General features: G+C 39.8%; 2 protein-coding genes across 3 annotated transcripts; both read right to left on the bottom strand.

Annotated features, from left to right (window-relative positions):
- Window positions 1-3603: 3603 nt before the first annotated feature.
- Window positions 3604-6560, bottom strand: hoxc10a (homeobox C10a). Of its 2 annotated transcripts, none has more exons than XM_069141013.1 (2): window positions 5831-6560; window positions 3604-3881 (listed from the first exon to the last, which is right to left on the bottom strand). In XM_069141013.1, the coding sequence occupies exons 1-2, from the start codon at window positions 6543-6545 to the stop codon at window positions 3604-3606; spliced, it is 993 nt and encodes a 330-aa protein (XP_068997114.1). In that variant the 5' UTR covers window positions 6546-6560. The 2 variants fall into 2 exon arrangements, with proteins under 2 accessions (XP_068997114.1, XP_068997115.1); XM_069141014.1 differs by having other exon boundaries at window positions 5861-6545.
- A 7470-nt stretch (window positions 6561-14030) lies between these two features.
- Window positions 14031-17270, bottom strand: hoxc11a (homeobox C11a). Its single transcript, XM_069141502.1, has 2 exons — window positions 16484-17270; window positions 14031-15047 (listed from the first exon to the last, which is right to left on the bottom strand). Exons 1-2 carry the CDS (start codon window positions 17208-17210, stop codon window positions 14815-14817), a joined length of 960 nt encoding a protein of 319 aa, XP_068997603.1. The 5' UTR covers window positions 17211-17270; the 3' UTR covers window positions 14031-14814.
- Window positions 17271-25138: the final 7868 nt, after the last annotated feature.

Here is a 25138-nt window from a genome sequence, read left to right as displayed (position 1 = left end):
TACAAGGTATTTTCGTTGATAAAAAGACAAGTTTCTGGGGGTAAATTATCCTGATCCCTAAAATTTAAAAAGGGCCCTCGGTACCACTCATTCTTATGTGTTTTTGTTTATATATCAAAGCTTCCCATGTAATGTGGATGGAAAATATTCCCAATGGCACTATTTTTTTTAATTTTTTTAAAAGGCACATTCTGGAGTCTTGGCAAATAATGTTCAAAATAATAATTTTTAAAAATCCAACATTTTCAAAAGAAAGAAAGTTAATCTGAGGTGCTGATTCTTCCTAAATCTCACAAGAAAAACCTAATTATACGTCGGGGGAAAAAAAGGACAAAAAGAAAAGCCGATAACATTTTTGGTTCATGTCTGATCATGCCAGTGGCAGTTACACATCTTGAGCTGTCCCAAGGAAGTGGCTGTCTAAAGGCTTCAGTTCCTGTGCGCCACTACAAAGTGAAATAAATTACTTTATGTGTATATGGTTTTAGGGTGAATCTGTGCAGCTCTCGGGGCTGTTTCCAGTGCTGTAAAGTCTTTGTGAGTGATGCATTCCAAGGGAGACACTCATTCACTGAGATGAATGAAAGTGACTTTGGATTCCAGACTGTCTCTTCCAGTGGTAGCCTACTACCGCCAAAAGGAGGGGGCTGAGAAAACAAGGGGAGATAGTGACCAGCACAAACACTGGACAGAAAAGATGCTGACCGTGCCACATGAGCAAACTCTTCCATAAATACATTATTGCGTTTCTTTTGCCTAAATTCAACACTTCGCTGAAGATTTCTCTTTTCTGTAATAACTCTTTGTTAATTTAAAGTATAAAAATCATTATTTACAATGTTGTTAATAAACAAATTGTTTGCTATTTAAGAGAAAATTATATAGATTAAGGCCTATAGGCTATCTGTGAGGGTCAGTGGTTTACTGGCGTGCTTTGATAGTCCCCAATAGGGCATAAATAAATGTGCTCATATACGCGAGAAATTAACGCTAATTAACAGAAATTAGGTGCGATTAAGATAAAATATATCATTGGAAGTACCGTCGTTCAAATACAAGTAAGGTAAAATATGTAAGGATTGTAATCTGAAAACGTTGTCGTAAATGATTAAATTAAGACAACGTGAAAGTATCTTCTTCTCCTTAAAGTAGGAAATAAACGAGTTAGGTCCTTAAATAAACAACAAGAACAAAAAAAAAAAAGGAATTTGACAATAAAATAAAATAAAGCAGGTCCCAATCAGCAAAATGTGACATCTAACGGCTTGACTATTGTCTTTTTAAGTGTTCTTTAGTGTATTGTGGTTTGTGGAAACATTCATCTTCCAGTGAACATTATTTTATAATAATATGGTGATATATAATTTACAATTAGACGACTGCTCAGTGTAAAACTTTCCAGCAAAATGGAAATTTGAATTATTTGGTCTTTGGGAATAATGCCTGCAGAAGTCGTGCATTAGAAGGAGGAAGACTACTCAGATATGATCAGTCAATACGCATCCATTTCCTGTTATAGACCTGGATTCATTTGTCAGATAAATGAATGAGTCAAATAAGTGACATCTCTATCCATCCAGCCGTCTATGCATGCAATCATCTCTCCATCTATCTATCTCATCATATAACAGCTGAACCCACGAAGCCCAAGCTGACAGCCATGCAGTGATGACAGATGCAATACAACGCAGTCTAAAACTTTACCCCATGTTGTTTACAACCTATTCTCCTTCTGAGAGCCTCAGAGGGTTTTACAGCCCACCACAAAATAACAGCAAAGAAAGAAAACGTCTCTGTCCAAGGCAATGCAGCTCAGTTCATTTACAATGCCATTTGCGGGAACCTGGATGACTATAGGGGGTAATTCAGCGGAAATTGTGCCCTTGATGAAGACGAACTGACGTAATCAAGGCAGTTTCTTGTTGCCGAGCCAGGAAGCCAACCCCAACAACATGAAACTACCTAAACCACGCTTCAGCTTCGCGCAAAAGGGGTTAAAAATCCAAGGAGAGGACAATGCATGCAAAAGCCAAGTGAGGATTAACACTACCCAGCACAAAGAGACAAGGCGAGTACCAACACAAGAAACACACTATTGTCCACTAGGGATGCATTCAAGCTATATTATTTTTAACATTGCTTGGAAACATCTGAAATAGCCCGCATGACTTGTTACATAAAAACCTGTCAGTATAATTTGGCTACTGTTCTAATTCTATAAAAAGCTTTTTAGCAGTACAGCACAATTCACTCAGCAAAATATTGCTTCAAAATTTCAATCACAGTAAGTATCCAGAAACATTGTGCAAAAATCAGCAAGCATAAAAATGATTGAAGTGAGAAAGAGTAGAAATCAGCAGCACGCCGATTAATCCAGAACAACTTCATACAAACTATCGACGTGAGCAGGCGTGCACGAGCATGAGCTGTCAAGCAAGCTCCACCTGACAGATCTACTTTCCAAAACAGGAAATAAAAAATATGACATGAAATTGAGTCCTACCTTCACTTGCCTCCCGCAGGCGTCTTCCAGGTGCGTTTTGTTATCCACGTGTTTCCCGTGACGCTTGTTATTATTGTTCCTGCAACCGCCGCCGCCGCCGCTGTCCCTTTTATCCACCATCTTTCTTATCTCCTGCTCCCATGAAGCTCCATTATCCCGGGGTGGAGGCGGCTGCTCCTTCCAGCCCAACGCCTCGGCTGGATCCTGCACATTGCAGTCTCTGCTGTGTGGATTAGCCCTCCTCCACACACACCTTTAAACGCATCTTTACTGCTGCAGCACATTATATTTGCAGATCATAAAATCCACCCCCAACGCTTTCCAGGGCGAACCTGACATTAGAATTTTATGACCTTGACTTACTGTGGTCACCTGGATAATATTTAAATCAACGTTATGGTCTCTCACTTCTATTAAAACTGCCATGATCTCCTTCTCTCATCCGCAGTCTCTCTCCCTCCCTCTCATTTTCACCACTATGCCAGGGGAAGGACAAAGTTGGTAATACCTTTCCATTTCCCCCTCCTTTTATTGTTTTGGAATCGTTGGCCATGACAGAGCTTAATATCATCTTGTGCATGCACATTACACTGTATGAAAAAAACAGCAACAGACACCAACGAAGAAGCTGCACAAGTGCCAAAACATTTGTTATAGCTGAGCAAAAGTGAAACTGCTTACATGCCACTAGTTATTTATAGACTGCATGGGATTGCCTCCTCCTTTCCTTTGGTTCATGTTAGATTATAATGATCATTACGAGGAAATAGCACCTCACTGTTCCCATGCTCCTGCAAAGTGTTCACCTGGAACTCAACTCTTGTCTGCGAGTTGCAGCGTTTTCATAGTTCATCTAGGAAGGCACGTGGTGTGTGTGTGTGTGTGTGTGTGTGTGTGTGTGTGTGTGTGTGTGTGTGTGTGTGTGTGTGTTGGTGTGCACATTAAGAGAAAATTGATACATGATTATTGGATGCATTACAAAATGACACATGCATGTCTGTATATCTGTGCCTATCGTGTCTGTGCATACGCATGAGTGAGGGTGTGAATGTGTATGAGAGTGTATGTGTGGTTGTGAACGTGTGCATTTAATAATCTCCTCAGGAATAGTTGTATACCGCACTGTGCTCCCGTTCTCGGCTCTCTCTGTTGAGCTTCTTGAGCTTCATGCGTCTGTTTTGGAACCAGATCTTGACCTGTCTGTCGGTCAGGTTGATACTCCGGCTGATCTCCAGGCGGCGCTCCCGAGACAGATACATGTTGAACAAGAACTCCTTCTCCAGCTCCAGCGTCTGGTGCTTTGTGTAGGGACACCGCTTCTTCCTTCCACTTTTGGCTTTTAACCAACTTCCCGTTGTGTTTTTCGCGGATAAATCATCTACCCGAGCAAGACAAAAAAAAACAAACAATGAGCAAGTGTGGGCCAAATACTGACAGTCATCTTGTGCACAGATCGTCTGCAGCCTGATAACCTCCCTTAACAATGGATGCTATGCACACGCCCATATCCCAAATGCACATTCAGCACCGTTCAATTGGATCAAAAATGAGTAGTTTATAAAAGCAGCTTTACCTGGATGTGGCCTCTTCACTCACACTGGAACAAATGAGCAACAACGAACGCCGCAGCTTTTGTTACAAATCCTACTGCTTGCAAATTGCTTTTTGTCTGTTGTTCAACTATAATTGATCAAATCAAACCAGAGTGTGGAAGCACTTCTTTTGTCTGTGTTGGACCTCAGACTCCCATAAAATTTTATTACCTTTGCACACCGGAGCCAAATGAATTTTTTGGAGGTTCATCTCAAAACAAAAGGAAGTCTCTGTAGCATAATGCCAGAATTAAGGGGAAAAATAGACCAAAAGAGAAGGCGTCTCTGTGTTAGCGGGCAAAAGAATCACACTGCTGCATGTGAAGTTAATTTCTTGATTAGCTTGCAGACTCTGGGGAATAACGCCTTTTACTCTCTCTCTCTCTCTCTCTCTCTCTCTCTCTCTCTCTCTCTCTCTCTCTCTCACACACACACACACACACACACACACACACACACACAAACTAATAATAATTACCCTAATGTGAATACTCAGTGTGTGGCCCACATTTAATCATTATCGAAACATTTAATTCAGTAATATAGGATTAACAGGACACACACACACACACACACACACACACACACACACACACACACACACACACACACACACACACACACACACGCACACACACACACACACACACACACACACAAGTCATATTGCCTAGCTACACCCTACAATTTAATTAAAAATAAAATAAAACGAGCCTGTTGGTCGTCATGTAGGAAGCTGCTGGCTAAATCCATAAATAACAAGATGAACCAAATTTTAGATAACAGCGAGAGAAACATGCAACTTTAACTGAATATATCATTAGCATGGGGGTATCATTTTGAAAAAAATATGATGAACCGATAGTCATCTTTAAATATAAATTCCGTTTTAAGAGTTAATTTACTTGCACATATTTGTGGCTTTGTCAAACGGGGAAAAAAAAAAAAAAAAGACAAATTCTGCTCATTCTTGTTAACCTGCCACTGGTAGAAAAACCAAGTAAAAATGTGCTCAAACGTGGACTTTAACTTTGGTAATTATGCTTTAAGAGCTGGAGTGAATTATCATGAACTGCCGCTGCGTCGACGCAAAGAACCGTGAATGCATTTTTCAAATTTAATATCGAGAAAATGTCTCCTGACGGCTTTAATAACCGGGGCGATGTAACAAAAAGGGTTTCAACTGTGAGGAAAAACCGTTGAATTTGATGTTGGCTCAATGCAAGGAATTTGAGGCATAAAATGGTGCTGTTAAAAATGGCTACGACTCAATGTAAATGATCCATGTAAGAGAGAGAGAGAGAGAAAGAGAGAGAAAGGGACAGCGTGATGTGTGTGTTTCTACGTGTCTGAGGGTGTGCGTGTGTGTGTGTGTGTATGTGTGTGAGAGAGAGAGTGTTTATTTCAATGATAACTGCCCATCTCACATTCTCACATTAATGGAAAGGTGTTAAATACCATGGGCACCATAACCCCTGCTAGGCGAGACTGTCAAATGCCTATACAGCCCATATGACTGGTATCAAACACAAGTCTGCCTTAGAAGACCATAAACACAACCTGCGCGCACACACACACACAATTTACGCATGCACGAGTGGAATATTTTAGTGAATCTGAATACACATTATCTGTATATGCACGTTCATGTTTGGCTTGTATTTAGGCGCAGATACAGCCCTGCGCACATGTGTGTAAGGGAGGGGGGGTGAGGGGGCATATAGTAGTAATCTACCTTTTAATTCTCCGTCCGAGTTATCTGAACAGCTGTCACTCTTGGCCTTCTCTTCCTTCCTGCTCTTACTCTCATCTGTGTTTGAAATCTCTCTCGCTGTCTCCTGCGCCGATTTGCTGCAACTTATTGTCGATTCTGCTGCTGATTCAACAGATGTCGCCAAGTGGGTCAGAGAGAAGCCGGAGGGGAACTGCTGGTCGTCCTGCTGCGGCCTCTCTCCGTTGTACACCTGGAAACAGCCGCTGGATGAGGCGGCAGTTTGCTCAGGCCGGCAGCTATTGTCCCCAAGCCGGATGTAAGTGGCTGACTCTGTTGTCTGTTTTCCCCTATTGCTGTCATCCTGATAGAGGCAACAAAACGCCTCCTCTTTGACGCTGCCCGCTGGAAACGAGCAGGGTTGTAAACACTGGGCAACAGGTTGTTCGTCCCTGCTGGTTTTGGAGCCTGCGGTCCATGTGGCCAGCTGTGTTGACAGGTAGGGCGCATCCTGGAAGCTGCTGAGCGGCACACCGCCCGGAGTAACCTCGTCTCTTTTGGAGAGTGAAGATGGTCCAACCTTCCCAATGTTTCTCATCACTGAATATCCGTACTCTGCAGCTGAGTGGATGTACATTCCGGGGTTGCTGGAATAACCCTCACCCCTGAAGGAAGATGATCCTCCCATTAAGGAATCCATCAGGAAGTTACCGGGCGCTATGTTATTCGGACATGACATTTTTGCATTTAGCTGCACAGTAATCGTTTAGTGTGTTCCACTGGTCTGAACTACGGGATTGCTCCAGGAGAATAAGGACAGTAGGATGCTGACATCTTTTGGAGGGGGGTGAAAAAAAATATCGGGAACATAATTATGGATGCTCGGAGACATGTCATGTGAGTTTCAGACCAATAGCGTCGTGGAAGTGGCCTTGATGCTCCAGACTGACGTGACGTCAGCGCGGTCAAGTTGGGAAATCTGGAGGGTTTTTGATGGAGCAAGAGCGCCACCTACCGACAATCTGCTGGTCAGACCAGCAGGCCCACACCAGGAAGAACAAAGGACTGCTGTTGCGGCAGGGATTTTTGAATGCTCCTACTACGTGGCTTTTGAACACTTTTAATGCCATTTCACTGCAGAATATCAGATGTTTACAAGAAAATAATTCAGTCACCGTGTGATTTTCTGGCGCCAGTGCTGTGGAGACGAAGCCATCAAGGATTTACCAATAGACAAAGTGCATTTTGGTCTCTTCTTTTTGTTTGTTTTCAGCGATTTGCTTTGTTGTTGCTACAGACTTTAGCAAGGTAAGCAGTATGTAGGTGTGTTACGAAAATCAAAGCGCAGAAATGAAGGCATTTTTAGGAGTGGTAAGATGAAAGAAAACAGTCAAACGGATGATGTGAAGTAGCCTGAAAAGTAAATGATCGTTTTACATTTGACCTACCAAATCTAAAACTGTGCGTTTTACTAATGTCTTTGTAGAATTACAGCCACCTGAGCCGGGTTTTTCATTTGGACCCAGATTATTCATTTGTCTTTCTCTTCATATTACCCAATGCTGCAGCACTGCACCAGAATTTGTTTACGAGAAGAAAAAAAAAAAACTAGGCCTGTATTACGTTTTACTATGCGAATTAGTTAACTGGACTAACTCATTGGGCAGAACTTAGCTGTTTAACTGATTCTCATCTTGAAATGGGCAAACAACGAATAAACTAGATGCTGGAACTTTTTCAGAAGAGGATATGAGGTTATTATTGTGGTGTAAAAGCAAATAGATTTGCATCATGCGTAGTACCTTTTTTTTTTCTTCTTCAAAACATTTTACAGCCTAATGAATAATTCATAGCTTACCTGAGAGCTGTGTTATGCACAATCCTGTAATATTTTCAGGATATTTCCCATTCCTTTGCTCTTGCTTTTTCTGTTATAGCTCTGAAATGAACAGTGTCACTGTCGCTTGTGTTTTTCTCTTTGTGTGTTTAATCTCAGCTCGTTTGGGCCTAGAAGAGCTTGTGTGAGAAATAAGACTATCTCCTCCTATGCCGAGTTTGCACGTATTTATGGTTAGAAACGTTGTTAAAAAAAAAAAAAAAAAAGGTTGATTAGTCTAAAATGTGCTTGTCTCTTATTATTTAAATGCTGTCAACATCATGGTAACATTTTTAATTTGTTGAGGTAAAAAAAAAAAAAATGTCAGGGGCAACAACGTAAACAAATGTGCTGCAGCTGACCGTAATAAAAGTAGCCTACTGGCCATAGTACTAACATGAATGCAGTTACCATGATCAAATGTGCCGGCTAACTTCGTAGCAGGTATTTATAAATCTAAATTACAAAGCACTACAACAATATTGTCATTAGGTAAAAGAGACAAAATGTTGGTTGCAATGAAATGAGAGTTGTTGATCTGTTTTGTAAATTTTGCAGGTTAACTGAGGTTAGTTTATAATCCACACCCTATATTTATTACATACTCTGTATGTTGTGTGCTGTTAAAAAGCCAAGATGCCTTGGTTCCGTGTGATAGGTGTTGTGTTAGGCCTGTGGGTTTGGTGCTGCAGTTGTTACGCTTTAACACATTCATTCAGTCCAAACAGTTAATCTACAGAAAAGACTACAACACCAACATTCTGCTGCTGACACTTCATGAGATCCAAATTCTCGATGAGGTAAATCTTTAAAACTTAGTTCAAAATTAACTGCATGATATTTAATGAAAAATAAATTGCGTGAAGTAAAACCGGTTGGCTTAATTTTCTATACAAAAAAAAAAAAAAACTTAAATCTTCTAAAAAATAATTGAATGTGTAATTTCTATAATTTCCCTTTTTAAAAGGGCCACATAATTCGTAGAGGATACAGTAATGCAACATGCTATAAATACGTATAGAATCTACGGAGTGACATCTACAGCATTTTGGTCTTGAATACACTGGATGGTCTTGCGCAAAAAAATAAATGGTAGATGGTAGATTCCCAACAGAGCTCAGTGAAAGCAAACATTTCAACCAATGCAGATTATGATGGCGTGTGTTTAATCAGTTTAAAATGTTGGTAGAAATCCTTACACAGCTTGCGTGCTTGTCCCTCCTGTTTGGTTTACGCGCGCCTGTCCGTCTGTGCAGCTCAGAATCATTTTCAAAGGCAAGGGCAACATATTCTATCAGTGTCTTCAGAATGTGTCTGTATTTAAATAAGATCAGTAATGTTTTATGAAGAGACAAATCATGTGCTTGTCTGTGATACTCAATAAGTGAAATAAATATTCGAAATAAATGCTCACCAATGTCTTTGTGGTCATCCTTAAATTCCCAACTTTCCCAACAATTAAAATGTGGACTGTTACAGCTGCAGATCGTTGATTTTTAGACGGAAAATATGATTGTACAGACCATGTTGGATCTATAAAAAAAAACGTTTTATGCGCCCCTGAAAAAAAATATTTTGACGAGTAAACCTCAGGCAAATGCTGGAATTAAGAATTAATACAGATATTACCTTTTTTAAAACTTGATTCTTCTGTAATACACACACATTCTTCTTCGTGTAGGGACACATTAATCACCACACCTAACGTAGCCCATTTCTCAAAGACACACAAAAACTACTTCATGGCACATTCATACCTAGCGGGCTACCACCAACTGAGCGCACAGCACAGAAATAACGTGCACATAAAAACAAATTATACACAGTGCATCTTTGAAAGGAGCGCTGAGATTTAATTAATGCTTAAAACTTAATGAAAGATGCAGAGAACATTGCGACCTGGTGTTCTGATCTCACAGTCCTGGCAGTGCCGGAAATTATGGACTATGATGTCATATACCTGAAAGGAGAAGGGTAACAGTCGACTTGTTGGAAAGTCACACACAGATAACACAAAACATGTCGTGATAACAGAACACTGGAGGGGTATTGGATGTCACAATGCGACTGTAATGTGAAGTCTCAGAACCGCCAGCGCCATGAAAACAGCACTGTGAGGTCACAGACAGAACCATGTGGAAAATATGTATTATCATGCCTTTGTTTTGACTCAAAAACAGTGGTTTGATAGTTGTGCCAGAAGAGAATGGATATGATCACTGCGCATAATGACAGGACATCTGAGTTTGCAACAAGCACACAAACTTGGAAAATACAACATATTGTGTGCTTGTGATTGTTACATAAATGTGACACCGAAGTGAGAGAAGCAAACTGTAACTGAAACTATGCTGTACAAACCAAGGGGTGTCCCATTAAAGCGCACAGCAGGCTTACTACCCCTACATTAATGTATAGAGTAATGCCAAACAAAAAAAAACAAAAAAGCTATTCAGAAATTCAGGAAAGCTTTCGCTGGTCATCAACATCACTCCATCACAAAATTATGTTTGTTTATCCAGGTCTATTTCTCTCATGGAAACACACGCGCCGCGTTGTTCCCCCAATAAAATATTCCTTCAAATGTCACGATTTTCTCTCTGCATATGCTTACAGCCCTCTTTATCGTTGAGCCAACAATCTTCAAGAAAAACGATCGCGTTTAAATGAGGATAGTTTTACACAAATAGTTTCTTTAATGTGTCCATATGATGTATTTTGGTGTGCATTAAACTTGACTAAACTAAATAAGAATTCCCCCACACGCGTGTGTGCGTGTGCGTGTGTGTGTGTGTGTGTGTGTGTGTGTGTGTGTGTGTGTGTGTGTGTGTGTGTGTGTGTGTGTGTACACGAAGAAACACACACACACACACACACACACACACACACACACACACTGACTGCGACTGTATTTTACCACGGTCTTTACACTTGTCTAAACTACAGCGAGCACTGACCACTAAATTATCGTCCAATTGATTGCAAACCTGGAGGCTGTTATCATAATGCCAACAGGTATGGGTGTTGAATGCTGCGGGGCAGACGGCGTGGTCGCGGATTTCCTTATTGTACTAATCAGGAGCCACTGGGCCGACACGACTAATTTGCACCTGGCAGTCACTTTGAAATATCTTTCCAGTTGGATGTGAGGAGGTTCTGCTTTGTGTCCTCTTTCATGCTGCTGTCCACTCCATGCGCAACTGCAAATTTATGGGGCAAGAATCATGTAAGTTCTTAATTAAAAAAAAAAAAAAAAGTGATAACCACCATCTAAGTACAGCGGGATTACATTATTACCACTCACCACCACACCGAATACAAACACGCACGCGCTGCCACATCGAGCTCAAAACGTTCTACACATTTTTTTTTTTTTTACTGAGGTTAACAATAAATAAATAGCACCCTTCAAATGCTCTAATGTAAATGAAAGCGTTTTGAGAGTTAGCCGGTTGCAGCAATAGCAGGAGCTCGTTTTACAAGGGCGAACTGTTTTTATGGCCCAATAGAACAGTAGTATTAAACCATTCAATAGCCTATAACCCCTTGATTAGCATTTGCACAGAAAAAACAGAATACTCCAACATTTACTTCAAAATTAAAGATAAACGATGAATTGTAATTTATAAATTGTTATTTTTAACACTTAGATCTTTAGGGTAGTTTTTTTTTTTATTTATTTATTTTTTTTTACGCTTATGTACGTTAAGTTTTATTTTTTAAGGATGTTCATTGTTTTTGAAAGAAAAATTTCATTTTTATGTTATTCCGTAATTATGGTAATTACTTATCAACCCATTCTTTTTTCTTTTTCTTTTTAGGTTTACTGAGCAACAATATTCTTATAATTCAAGATATATACACACTCCCTGAATCTGATACGATAATGTTTTTTTGTTTACCCAAAATAAAAATAAAATCACGTCTTATTAATGATTTCAAAGCACCAGCTCTAAAAACTAAGATTAATTCCAATAAATTCTCATACTATTACGTGGCTGGATTTATTAATTTTCCTTGAGCAATCTAATGGCATCAAGCCTTTTTCTCTCTCCTGGCTCCCCTCATCTACATAAAACACACCGCCATTTTCCTTCAACACCCAAGTGCACAAGCCAGACAGAGAGATGGCAGGAGCTGCAGTCCAGCAGACTCGAGTGTCCTTTGTGCCACACAACACTTTACCTAAGAGGAAGTCTACGACTAATAATACTACTCTGTTGTCACCGAGGCGTCCATCTCATGAAGCGTTTTCAAGATCCCGTTGAGGAAACCAAACAGTGCAGAGGCCGGGAGACTCTTGGCCCCCGTGTGGTTGACAGATAACATTTGCAGGGGCCTCTGCAGGGCTCCGTTAGTGACGTTGTGTGTTGGAGAAACCTACAAATTACCCGCGTCACCGTCCCAGGGCCAAGGTTGGTGGGTGTGGCGAGAGAAGGGTTCCTATAGCCTTGATCTCAGTTAGTGTCTTTCTTTTGTCAGAACAGCCTCCCTGTCCTTCCTGATAACCCACTAACATATGCAGATGAAGTCTGATTTCAGTTCATGTAGATGAAATTCACTTGCAGCTTTTCATTATGAGAGGCAAAAACAAAGAAGAAGCGGGGATCACGTGGATACAAACAGAGGGAGCTTTCCCTTTGTTCTTCTTTTCTTTTCTTTTTTTTTTATATTAAATCAAAACTTTAACCTTTATTCCCACGTAATCTAAATGTCCTGAAACACTTTGAAGTAAATACACCACAAGGCAAAACTGCATTGTTAAATCTGACCGATATGCACAACCTGTGGGAGTCTTTTGTACAGTCAAGAATCAAAGGGAGGACAGACTCACACACCCACGCACGCATGCACAAACACTCTTGTTTGCACTTCCAGAACCACCCATTACGACAAGTAGCCTACACTGCGACAGCCGCACACCAGTATGTTTTCTTTTCTTAGAGAATACAAATCTAGACCTACAGTTTATACCAACATGGTTTAAAACGTCTCATGCGTGAAAACGTATACATTTTACAAGGACAATAAAGTGTATTTACTGGGCGTGCTAAAGCTGGCAAAGTTACCTGCTGTAGTTTAATGCGAGAGGTCAAAGTTGGTCTTTGTACACATTCCATTTTCTGTTCCCACTCAATCTCATTGGTCTATTCCGCCGCTGCACACATTTCCGGGGTAAAGGGGCTCCTTGATTCCACTTTATTGCAGTGGGTTAAAGGTGAAGGCCTTGACATTATTGAAGTTCAAAGACTACATTTAATTATAAATTGTACTTAATGCACACGTGCAATCATCATGCACATATGTTAGGTGCACCGGAACACATACGAAATACACATGCGCTCACATACACACACACATTTGGCAAAAAGAAGAAGAAGAAGAAGAAGAAGAAGAAAAAAAAAAAGATTAGCAATTATAATTTCCTTTCTCCTAGCAATCTGTTGTTATAACTCATCACATTGCCCAATTAGCCAGAAATTATTTATTGTTTATTTATCAATTATAACTCCTGTCGAAAGTAGGCTGAGGTTTGACAAATAAACAATTCCTTTTTGTTTGAGCAAGGCTTGGGTATATATTTAGGCTTATGTATTTTTGTCTTTTATATATATATATATATATACATATATTTATTAAGAGTGCTGGATGGACAGGGGACATGACAGTAAGGGGATCGGGGATTGGTTTGACGTTGCAGACAACACAGATCGAGTTCATGTCGAAACCTCTTGGCAAGTTTTCGCTCCCTTTGGACGTGCAGTCTTGCTTGTTTACTATTTACTGCGGAAGTGAACGCCATTTCCCCCGAACAGACGGTGCAATTAAGAGAAAAAAATAGCCATTTAGTGCCTCTGTCTTTATGGCAGCGTCTAGACTACAAGAGTGGCGATTCTATTTAGTGGGCACTAAAAGAGGTTATCATTGCACTCTTTTTTTTTTTTTCTGCATTTCTAAGATCTGAGCTCTATCTTCGTTGAGTTAGCACGCATGCTAAAATTCAAAATTAATCTTTTACAGTGGTGGAACCTTAACACAGCCGAAAATCTGACAAGAGTAGACTTGCACACACTATTTTTGGGGTTTCACAATCGCCACCCAATCTAGCAGCACATGCGTGCGTCCTCCTGTACAGGCCATCGCCACAAGTTAAAAGTTGTTCACATGTTGTGTATGTAGGCCAATAGTTTTAGTTTATACACACATTTATGAGCAGTTGCTAGTTCAAAGATGCTATGACTCACGACCAAGAAAAATCAACAAACATTGCCATTAAGGATTTATTCTTGAATAAATGCGCAATGGCAATTGTGATGATGAAAGCACAAAAAGAACAAAGTCGTTGACTTTTGCCTATACATTTCTGTTTATTTCATAGGTATTACGGCAATGATACACAGGCCGACAATCTGTTCCTCGTCTCTGGAATCCAAAGTACCACTGATTTTTTTTTTTAGCAAATAATTTAACAAGTGTTGGCTTTAAAGCTGTTAAAGTTGTATGGGCAGTGTACTGAAAAATAGCAGCAGGGATGGGGGGGGGGAAAGAAAATTCAACATACGCCTATTTACAGTCACGAATGCACATTGCATAGGCTACTCTGTACAGGGGGATATACTTTCACAGATTGGACGTTACAATTCTCAATGGCAAACAATGCAGCCTAGAGATGTTCTATAATTTGTTCTGGTCGAGAAATAATTAGATAGTGATATGCTATATACATAGACCAGAAGGAGGGGGTAAGAGCTAAAAGTTGTCTGCGCAATAATGATTCAAACTGTTTGTTACATTTGATATTTTAACAAATATGTCTATATGAACAGTGGAATAAACACAATGGAGAATCGTGATAAATAGAGGGAAATATTCAAGAACAGCATATAAATGATTATTCTAACCATGTAGGCCTTTCTGAGGACCAGCTAGAAATTCATCGCCACCCGTAGGGCATTAAGAAAATGGCGACTTTATCCCATGCAGGCCTATTTCTTCCACTGTCCACTTTAGCATTGCACTGTTGGTGATATGGGCTCCTTTAGAAAATGGTTATGCCCACCGGTTACAATTCGATGAGATAAGAGGAGGCCTTAATGCCACTGTCCAGGACTGTGACACTCTCTGCTCCTGTTCACAATAGGGGGTTTCCAGAGAAGTACTGGAGGCGATCTCTGCTCAGCTTCTTCTCTTTCATTCTTCTATTCTGAAACCATATTTTAACCTGGCGGTCGGTGAGGTTTAACATTCGGGAAAGTTGAAGCCTTTTCTCTTTGTTGATGTAAACGTTAAAGAAGAATTCCCGCTCCAGCTCTCGGATCTGAAACTTGGAATAAGGACACCTCTTCTTCCTTGTTCGAGGAGCGCCTGAAGAAAAGAAAAAAAAAAAAAAAAAAAAAAAAAAGTGAAAATCAAAATAAAATCAGACTGTCACGGGAAACAGCAACAAGGTCACACGAATTAAAAAATAATGACATGTTTTTGTTTTTTTTCAAGGGAATAAAAAAAAGAGGCTTTGCTGCTGTGGTGGCGATAGACTTGCCAGATGCTAAGAATTCAGTTTCAGTTGCATTAGCAATGACAACATTTCAGTTAACGTTCATCAAGGAGCTGAGGCTATCAGATAAACCAGCCATAAAGAGTGTTAAATATCAGAATCGCTTGGAGTAAATAATATCAATTTACAGCCTCTAAGTACGTGTTTATCTGTTATAAATATAAAACAACAAAAGTATTTCACCGCATTATATCCGCTACATTCCTCTGGAGCTAAACTAATAATTTACACAATCTTTTGGCAGTCAGTTGAAAAGCATTGCCCTTGTCTGTCGTGGCCTGTGCAAACCTCTGTGGCCCTATAACTTCTTATCAAACAGGTGACGAGGGAAATTGAATTTTTTTTTTATTGTTTTTTTTTTTTTTTTCTTTTTTTTTCCTTTTTTTTTTTTTTTTTTGGTGTGAGGCAGAGGGTCTCAGCTAGCTCTTGTCCGCAGCCTGGCTGAGCTAATACAATGAGCATGAGGCTAAATATGACCTGTGGTGCAGGAAGAGCTATCTTAGCCCTTAAAACAAATAAAAAAATTTAAAAAAAAAAAATCAAGCTTTAACTTTTACTTCACGCTGGTCATCAACAGTGATGTCAAGGAATCTCAGTCAAATAAATACCAGACATGTACTATTCGGAACGAGATACTCACATCACTTAACTTAAGCTTTCTGAACGGCTCGTGGGGAAATAGTATAATTTGCAGAGCAATGCACTCTCCTCATTCACAGACGAAGCAAAACCGCCAAATATGATTCATCTACTGGCTGCTGGCAAGTGGAGGATATGGTTCTAATTTTTGTCATTAGATGGATAGATACACACAGGTATAGAAAAAGGACGCATTTAACCGTAAAACTCTTTGCAGCATGTCTTTTTGTGGGCAAAGTCAGTGCTAAAAGAAAATTCACAAGACGCCAAAAGCAATGTTCTGCCCAATTGGTTTTTACTCTCGACAGCCCAACGAGAAAATCCCTTAAAATGCCCAACGCAAGTTCATGATCAAAGTTAACATTTGTCACAATAGCTCTCTCTTAAAAATTTCACAGACTCTCACCATAGAGGCGTCTGTGTATAACATCCCCCTTTTTTCAAAGCGCTTTCCCATCGTAAAAATTCTTCTCGTTGCAAGAAAGAGCTTTGTAGGGTTATAATAAAATCCTTTGAATGCTTATAAAACTCCACATAAAATCTGACCGACAAAACACCGGGCTAGTCCCCTTAACCTTCCCCCATTTTACAGCTTCGGTATACCTACTCGAGTGGCTGCTCTTGCTGGCGTTGCCGTCCTTGGTTGTTGCGGAGGAAGAAGTACAAGAGCCCGAATTTGTATGTTCCTCCTCATCTTCTGGGTCTTTTTCCTGCTCCGGAGCGCCGGCTACAGAGGCTGGGGGATGTTCCTGTTGCTGCTGCTGCTGTTGGGAGTCGCTTTCCAGCTTCCCCACCTCGCCCTTTTGTAAACAATTGTCTGACTGATTGTCCGTACTGCTGCAGTATGCGGTCTCAAAAAAGCGATCGAAGCCTTGCGGGAGGACGTTGTTTTTCCCCACGCCGGAATAAAAACCTGTGGAGGGGTGATTGGAGCCCGGATGGGTGTGATGGTGATGGTGGTGGCTGTACACGCTCTCGTTCTTCATAAGCATTTCTGTCATGGTGGATGGTGGAAGACAGTCCCTATGCACCAGATCCTCTCCCGAGTAGCACGATGCATAATTGCCTCTGTGGTGCCATTTACTAGCAGGGTCCAAGCCGTACGAAACTTCCCTTACCGGCTGTACTTGAGACAGATTTGTGGAATAAGGATAGCTGATTTGCCGGGACGGGGCCTGTGGAAGAAACGAGGAGACGGCAGAAAACTCGGGGACGTAGTAGGTGCAGCTGGGGAGGTAGATGTTGGACGCGCAGCCCGTCCTGTCCCCAAACTCGGATGTCCGGTCTTTGCGCGTCTGAGAGCAGAAGTTGCCCAGATTCACCGAGTTAAACATCTTTCTCTCTCTCTCGTACTCCGTACTATAGATAGATGTTTTGGATACGAGCTGCAGCAGAAGGGAAAAATTTGGGAAGGCGAGATGACGCGCAATCCGTCTAAGTCGCCCTGCAGACACGTGATCGAAAGTAGATATTGTCATATATCAATTTGGAAGAGTTGTATGTGTAGGAGTGGTTGGCTTTAGGTAAGATCGAGGAGGTTCAAACGAATTATTTTCCACACCACAGGCGCACTAAGAAAACCAGTAACAGATTCTTGTTTGCTGGCTTATGATAATTACAGAGATATGTGCTGTGTATGTTTATGTTTATGGCCTGGTGGTAGGCTGCTAAACAGCTACAGTTCCTTAAAAAGGCACAGCACAAACTGCACAGTGCACTCAGTGACGTGCATTTCATAGTGTTTGGGGTTTTACAGGTAAGATTATTCTATTATTAATAATAATATTATTATCGTCATTATTATTATTATTATTATTATTATTATTTTCATCATCAATCCTCCTCTCATCAGGTATACTGGACAAGTATTAATGTCAATGTTAGATAATATTAATAATTAGATATTTTAATTACTGGTGATGCACACAGTACAAAAGGAAGTAGGATACTGTTTGCAAGAAATCACTGAGTATGAAGCCCAGAATAAGGTATGAACTTGTTAATAATACAATCCCATAAGATCAGTCTTGGCTTCACTATTTCCAGAAAGTTGATCAAACCTCAGTGGATGACAGTCAATGTTCGTCTACAAATCGCTGACACTCCCCCGGGACATTTTTACTCTGTGGTCTGGGAATATGCATACGCATTATATTATTTGTTGGAATCCCTTTGGTTATTCTTTAATAGTGGCCATACGAGTCTACTGCACATGTGAATATTAAATAGAGGAGTGAAAGATCCGGGGTCATCTATATAAAATTATACAGGACATATTGAGTCGTCATCCATATCATTTCGGTTTTCCAAATGGAAAACAATGCTGACTTCGGACCAGCGGTGGATGGCTATAATTATGTTGTGAGGACAAGCTGAACCAACGGTTAGGCAATACACAGCCTGCATATTGAGCAAGCTGAAACTATCGCCTCACTCATTATAGTCTTGACTTTGGACCCTGAGTCCATGGAGGAACTACACAAATGAAGAGCCGGTTCCTGGAGTTCCTGCAGAAATAATACTAGTGATGCCCTTGGACCATGCACCTCCTTCAGAGGAAAAGCGTGCACTATAAATTACATAAGCACAAACTCAAAAATACAAAGTTATCCCCCTGAAATAGTTTGATTCAGAATTATGTCAGTTTGGAATGGCTATTTGCAACACTGTCCAGAATATCCAGTGTGTAAGCCTCGTACTCAGAAAATATTCAAATTGATATGTTAGAATATATTGTGTCTTTTGACTCTATTGTCAATAACATTAAATGTTGCTGTTGTTGTTTTGGTGGGGGTGTTGGTCCATAAGATTCAAAGCAGAGTAACAATTAGTCTTCATAGTAACATGCTACTTAAAGGCCATTAAGGCTGCGACTATTGACTATTGATAAATGTATCCGACGTTTCCGTCAAACATTAAATAAGTCCCAGCTGATGTTTCAAGCTTTTATTTTCTACCAGAATGTCTACATTTATCGGTGGGTGATGGAAAGAAACATGTACCCTAGACTTTAAAAAAAATTCTAATAAAATGAATGGTTTGGAGAAAAGATGCGCCTGCGTGTGATTTCCTGCGTCATTGTAAAACTTTTAATTGTACTGTTGAGGGCCATCTCCGAATCTTTATAGACTAACTGATACCATCACAAGGTGAAATTAATATGATGGCCCATTGTTTATGATTATAGGCTGCTTCCTAAATGTTGCAATTGACTCTCAAATTATTACCCAATATTCCAATAACTAAATCGTTGTGTTACGGTCACTTACGGGACACCTGTGTTGTTTAAAAAAATAATGGAAAACAAAGTTAGTGTCTTTGGTGCTTTCTAGCAGCAGTTGGAAGAACAAGAAGCAACATCATCAGACTTTAGCTTTGGAAATGAGAATCAATTGCAGACGTATTTGTGAAAACGTGGCAATGGCATTAGCTTGTTTACTACCCCTACAGACAAAAGGTTGTCTCACATGATGCATCCTGCATCCAAGTACAAAGAAAGCAGACAGCTGTCCAGACACAGCACTTGAATTTGACCACTAAAATCTTCTCTACGTCCACCGTAAAACTCCGAATGGCTGTAGTAACGCTAAATCCCTTTGTTCTATAGAAAACCATAAAAGCCGAGAATGAGAGGAATTTGGATTTCAGCAACTAGATATTCTGCAACCAAAAAAGTACCAGAGAGCTGAATTTTCACGTGGAACACCAAAACATATTTTCTATCATTTGAGTTTGACTAGAAATGCATTTATCTAGCTCACTAATAATAGAAAAACTTTTTTTTTTAAATTCTGTTTTTGGACATGTTTGTAAGTATTTACATATTTAATTAAAATGTATACAAGTTAGAGTGATTGTGACAAACAGTAAAAAGAAGCAACAATGTAAACTAATCCGCGCCCCGTGAAGCACAGCTGCTGATGTGATTTTTGGTAGATGAACAACCGCAGCTATGGAAATATTTGTGTAAACATACTGGCCTGTGGCCTGTATGGACACATGTTCGACACATGCATTAGTGTTTTGCAGTTGCACAACAATAATAATAATTCGCACATCAAAATGTCATTGCCTATTTTAACAGTATGAAATAGTAGGTCTACAATGTGCAATTAAAAAAATTGTTTCTTAAGTTGAATTTCTAAAACCTGAAAAGCCGCCATATTAATTGGCCTTAGTTTGTAATAAAGACTCTGAATTATGACATTTAAAATGTATCCGTGTGTCAACATTACTCTAATCATAATATCAAGAAATGGCAATAAATACAAACTCCAAACGTTTTTTTCAGAAGGCAATAATGGAACCAGAGTAGACAGTCCAAAACGTATTGTCAATTCATTTCCCCATCATAATCATTTCAATGGTGCGTATTAGCGCGGTATAAATAAGTAATGTGAGGGTATGAATAAGAAATGCACTAATACAATTCAAAAGAGAGCGGCTGATCGGGACAGCAGAAAAATGAAAACACTTCACTCAAGAAGTGAGGTGTTTAACCAAATGGGGGAAAACTACTAGCTGCATTTAAGTCACATTGTTGGCCATTATGTGGCAAAATATGACGAGCCCACGTCCATCACTTCACAATATCCGATTTTAAACACGGGTTCTTCTCGCTGTGGTGCGCTCAGACCGTCAGTCAAAGAAGAAGGTTTACCATGTGTTTATCTCACTGGATGTGCGACCCGAAGGTGAATTCCGCTAGCAGTAGGACCCAGGAAACTTTGATTAGGTTGCACCAAATGAGCAGGCTAAGCATATGCAAGCAAAATGGTCTGAATCTGACTTATGTACCCCTGTTAATTCTATATTATAAGAACACATGCATTGGTGAACAATATTGGAAGTGGAGGGCTAAATAATCGTGGTAATAGTTACAGCTCTGTTGACTGCTTTGCCATTCCTCGCTTAAATATCAGTGTTGAAGCACTAACTTTACGACCGTGTCTGAGGAATTTAAGTCATGTATTGCTACCTAGCACCATAATTACAATGGTTAACCTAGATGTCACCCTCTTGTAAAGAACTCTCAAAAAATGGCGCTCCTAAATATCACAGTATTTTGGCTACGTGTCGATAAATCCTGTGGCAAACGATACTACACTTAACACACGCACACAAGCACAGTCTCACACACAATGAGTGCAGTTCACCAAGGCACTGCTACACAGTTAGCTGAAGTCGGGGCTAAATGTGGGAAGCCTGTGTAATCATATTACTGTCCCCTCATGGCCTAGATAAGTTTAATTGGATGTAAGTCGGGCAGTTAAACTTGGCTGTATGAGCTGCGAACAGTTTCAAGCAACACTAAAGAGCCTTTTTTTTTTTTTTTTTTTTTTTTTTTTTTACAGAGATCTTAGTGAATGCACCTATCTCAAAGCACTTGTGGTGGTAACAGCAGCTTACAAGATAAGGATGTGTGTTGCTGCTACATTTAGAGCAATCTCCAGAGTGTATTTCACTTCCAACCAGTAGGACATAAAGCTTTCACAACAATGTGTTAACTTTTTTATTAGAAGTATTAAATGATTTCACATCACAAGAAATCTCCCAGTATACTGAGTTCTGGCTGGAGCTTCTCTGTGTTATTTAGATCTAAGTTCTGGAAAAACCTGGAAACCCTTTGAGCACAGAAGCAGTAAACACTGAAGTGTGTATCTTTGAATAAATTGAAGATAAGCTAAAAGCTTGTATTTGGTATTTTTGCTAGAGGGGCTCTTAGCTTCACGGTTAATACCATTCTGCAAAAGTCAGAATAAAGAGCATTTTATGTGAAAAGAATACTTCAGGCTATTGCCTGTCACATGCCGATATATTTAACAAGATATTTTCGGCGCGGCCTGTCTGAGACCTCCATCAACTGAAGAGATAATCTTCAAAAATTTCGGACTCACCTTTTAAAATCTTCGGGGATAATATGCCCAGTGTTTGAAAATAATTCACTGGTGACGAACCGTCATTGATAAAGTGTTTTTTCCAGGGTTTAGGAATTACGCACCAAACGGAACAAAATTACGCACGGCATGCGAACTGTTACGCATTTGAATGTGTTGAGTAACAGACAATTTACTGAGTGTGGATTGATCATATTTTGACATAGTTTGATAATGTGCAGTGATTTTACACATATTTTGTCATATAACGCAAAATTGCCCTTGATAGTATTTTGGTAGATATTTGAAATCGTCGTGTCTGTTGTTCCCAAGTCTTGGAGCAAACATTTTTCGATTATTTGCATGCAGATGGACAATCAGTTGACAAATTGATATGTCACAGGTTTTGAACATTTCTGTAAATTGAGACAAAGTGCGCACGCTGGTCGAAATGCATTATTTTTGTTTACGCTGGCCTTGCACAAGAGTGGTTCAGTATGTGGTCCAAAAATAGAAGCTCCGAGCTTTCCTTTACAGACTCAGATATCGTTGAAATGCCTGCTCGAACACTTAGCGCTAATGTTTGCTTTGCAGTCTGAGCTGCAGCTTTTGAGGAGAAACTGCACATAAAAATATAGCTTACATATTAATATAGGAGGGATATCTAAGACTACATATGCACTGGATCGATGCTGACCAAACTTGAACAGGTGGCAAATAATTTTAATCATTAACAAAAGAGCTTTAGACAGGTAGTAATGGTTGTCCAGCTCTATGCTGCATACTTGACCTTCAGTGAGTGCGTTAAGGCCTATAAGCGTCGGTCTGGAAAAGACTGTCCTTGTCCACAATACTAAATATTTATGGAAACGTAAATGTAGCTTGCACAAAAATATCAAACTATTTAATCAACACATTGAAATCGCGATCGTAAAGCTGTGATTAAATAATATTGCGTGTATAGGCACTGACAAATACCGTACACATTGTTCACATTGTTCCAATGTTGTCGCATGATTTCGAAACTATAACACAAACCAAAGCAATGATGCTATAATGGACAGAACAAGAACAACAAATTGAGAACTACTGGTTACTGATTTTCTATCGCGACCTCAATCAATTTGAAATGTTTTTCCTCACAGGGACAACTGCTCTGAGAGGGATTCAACTCTTCTGAGGCAGCAATGAAATCTTCACACCCCGTATGAAGCGTGGTGGGACGCGCGATGCTATTGAAAAACAAATTGATAAGACGGTACATTTCAGAAAAATGGAGCTCGTGGAGAACTCATTTCAAATCATGCCAAAATCAATATCTAACAGTTCTGAAAGAAAACGATATGGATCTTTCACGTTAAGCATCCCACCTATCCTCTCTTTATCACATGAACACTCCTTCAGGACGCACACATTCACCCCGCACTCTAGCTCACACACACTCACGCACGTCCACGCTCTACACTACCCCCACACACACACACACACACTTTAGTAGGAATAACATTGCTTTCTATTTCTCTGGCCAGCTTTGTACCATAAACGGCAGAGGGGTGGCGGGGGACGTAGACCACATGCCACACAAGTTCTCTGCGAAGGGCACTGTGAAGCTCACTGACCTTTGGGACGCGGAGACAGGCCGCCATAAACAGATTTAGCCAGTCTCAAAGTCAAAAGTGCTCAAGAGCAGTGAAAGACCCGTTGTAAAAAACCTGCAAAGCCAAATATCCTCACGCTGTTCTCAAGGGCGTCTGATATCTTATGAGTTTATTTTTAAATTCCCTTCTTTACCCTGTAGAGGTACAAAGTGAATTCTACTAAACTAGAATGCAGACCAGACGAGTATGGGCAAACTAATATTAGCTGGTATGCAGTGATCTGTTTTTCCTTTAGATGAGAAAGGATGGCAGGTAAAGGCGTAGTGCCCTGTTTAGTAGCTTGGGCGTGAAAAACTGTTTCCAGCACAACATAAGATAAAGCCAAGCAAAAGATAGAAACCTGATTGAACAGGGGGGAAAATACAGAGATAACATCACTTAAGTGTGGTTTGAAGTTCAAGTTAAAATGTTCAGCTATTTGTCTGGCACCGTCCACAGACCACACTCCCATATTCACTCCAAGTAACCCCTATCTACGCAGGATTCACCACCTAACCAGCCTGCGGATACAAAGCAATGTTTTCATTACTGATAGCAAACACATTCACATCCCTGAAAGTCATGAGGTGTTTTGATGCTTTGACTAACTCGTAATGATTTAAAATGCATTTAGATAAACAAATTACGTACACTTTCTCCGCTGAAAATTGCAATTCACACTTTTCTCTGTGAACGTTCATATACTGGAGTTTGTTACAAATCATCGATCGCCTCTCTCGCTTTCTTTTCCATATCGCCAGATTGTTTCACGCATTTTGCAAGCTCAAAAGCCACGACTGAAACCTAGTGATTTTTCTATATTTCTATATTCATTATAGATAGAATTTCCTGAAACCCCCAGATCATTTTTGTGACAGCTGAACTTGAATAATTTTTCACAGACAGGTCAGGAAACGTGGCGCATTTTGCATAGCCCATCTTATTCTCCTGTAAACTATTTAACAAGGCAACACAAACATAAGATACTAGTTTATCTCCTTTCACGGTCAACAGCGCGTTTGATGGCCTGAAAAGATTGGAGTTGTTATAAATGATGTTCGCTCGATGATCAAATTCAATAAACACAATTTAAGATCTCCTAGTATTATTTCATAGTCTAAGTTAATATTATATTGTGCCATATTTGGCCTAACTGGTTCTGCTTTGCAGGAGACTGATATCACTTTGAAACTGATGCATGCTGTGTTCCTTTGATTAAATGATACACGGATACATAAATATTGTCATCGGTACGTAAAGGAAAAGCATTGCGCCTGCATCTTTTTCATTATAAATAAGGAAAGCATTCAAATTCAGTCGCTATAATGTCATCCTATATCCATGTTAAAGATCTGGGCCTTCATTAATATAAATAATTTTTCAAACCACCTTTTAATTAGATGCGTAAGTTTACTTGGTAAGCATTTTTTTCAAAACATTAAACCAGAATATGTCATTCATATATATGTCCACTTAGGTTGACGTATATTGAACCTCACAAACAAGTTGACACAATTATAAGAAGTGGTAGACTATTTACAATTTTGGCAAACAGCATATATGGCTATTTTTATTTTTGATATCTGCAAACTGACACATTGTGACCGCTTGAGTAGCAGCGCGTCCAGAGTGACGATCCTTTTCTCTCATGCAGGATGTTACAGCTGTAATATTCACTTCATAAATGTACTGTCTATACAATACATAAATGATTACACATTGTTTTGATGAATTCATATGAATGGTATT

This window comes from Embiotoca jacksoni, unplaced genomic scaffold (assembly GCF_022577435.1).
Source record: "Embiotoca jacksoni isolate LCO1_2020_lvr unplaced genomic scaffold, fEmbJac1.0.p SCAF_9, whole genome shotgun sequence".
Taxonomy (NCBI): domain Eukaryota; kingdom Metazoa; phylum Chordata; class Actinopteri; family Embiotocidae; genus Embiotoca; species Embiotoca jacksoni.
Note: the sequence above shows the minus strand (reverse complement) of the source record. Positions and strands in the feature narration are given on the sequence as shown.

Coding starts and splice junctions, on each gene's coding strand:
- hoxc11a (XM_069141502.1), bottom strand. CDS start 17,210: ATGTTTAACTCGGTGAATCTGGGCAACTTCTGCTCTCAGACGCGCAAA. Junction 15,048..16,483: donor CAGCAAGAGCAGCCACTCGA/GTAGGTATACCG, acceptor TCTTTTCTTCAG/GCGCTCCTCGAACAAGGAAG.
- hoxc10a (XM_069141013.1), bottom strand. CDS start 6,545: ATGTCATGTCCGAATAACATAGCGCCCGGTAACTTCCTGATGGATTCC. Junction 3,882..5,830: donor CTCGGACGGAGAATTAAAAG/GTAGATTACTAC, acceptor TTGCTCGGGTAG/ATGATTTATCCGCGAAAAAC.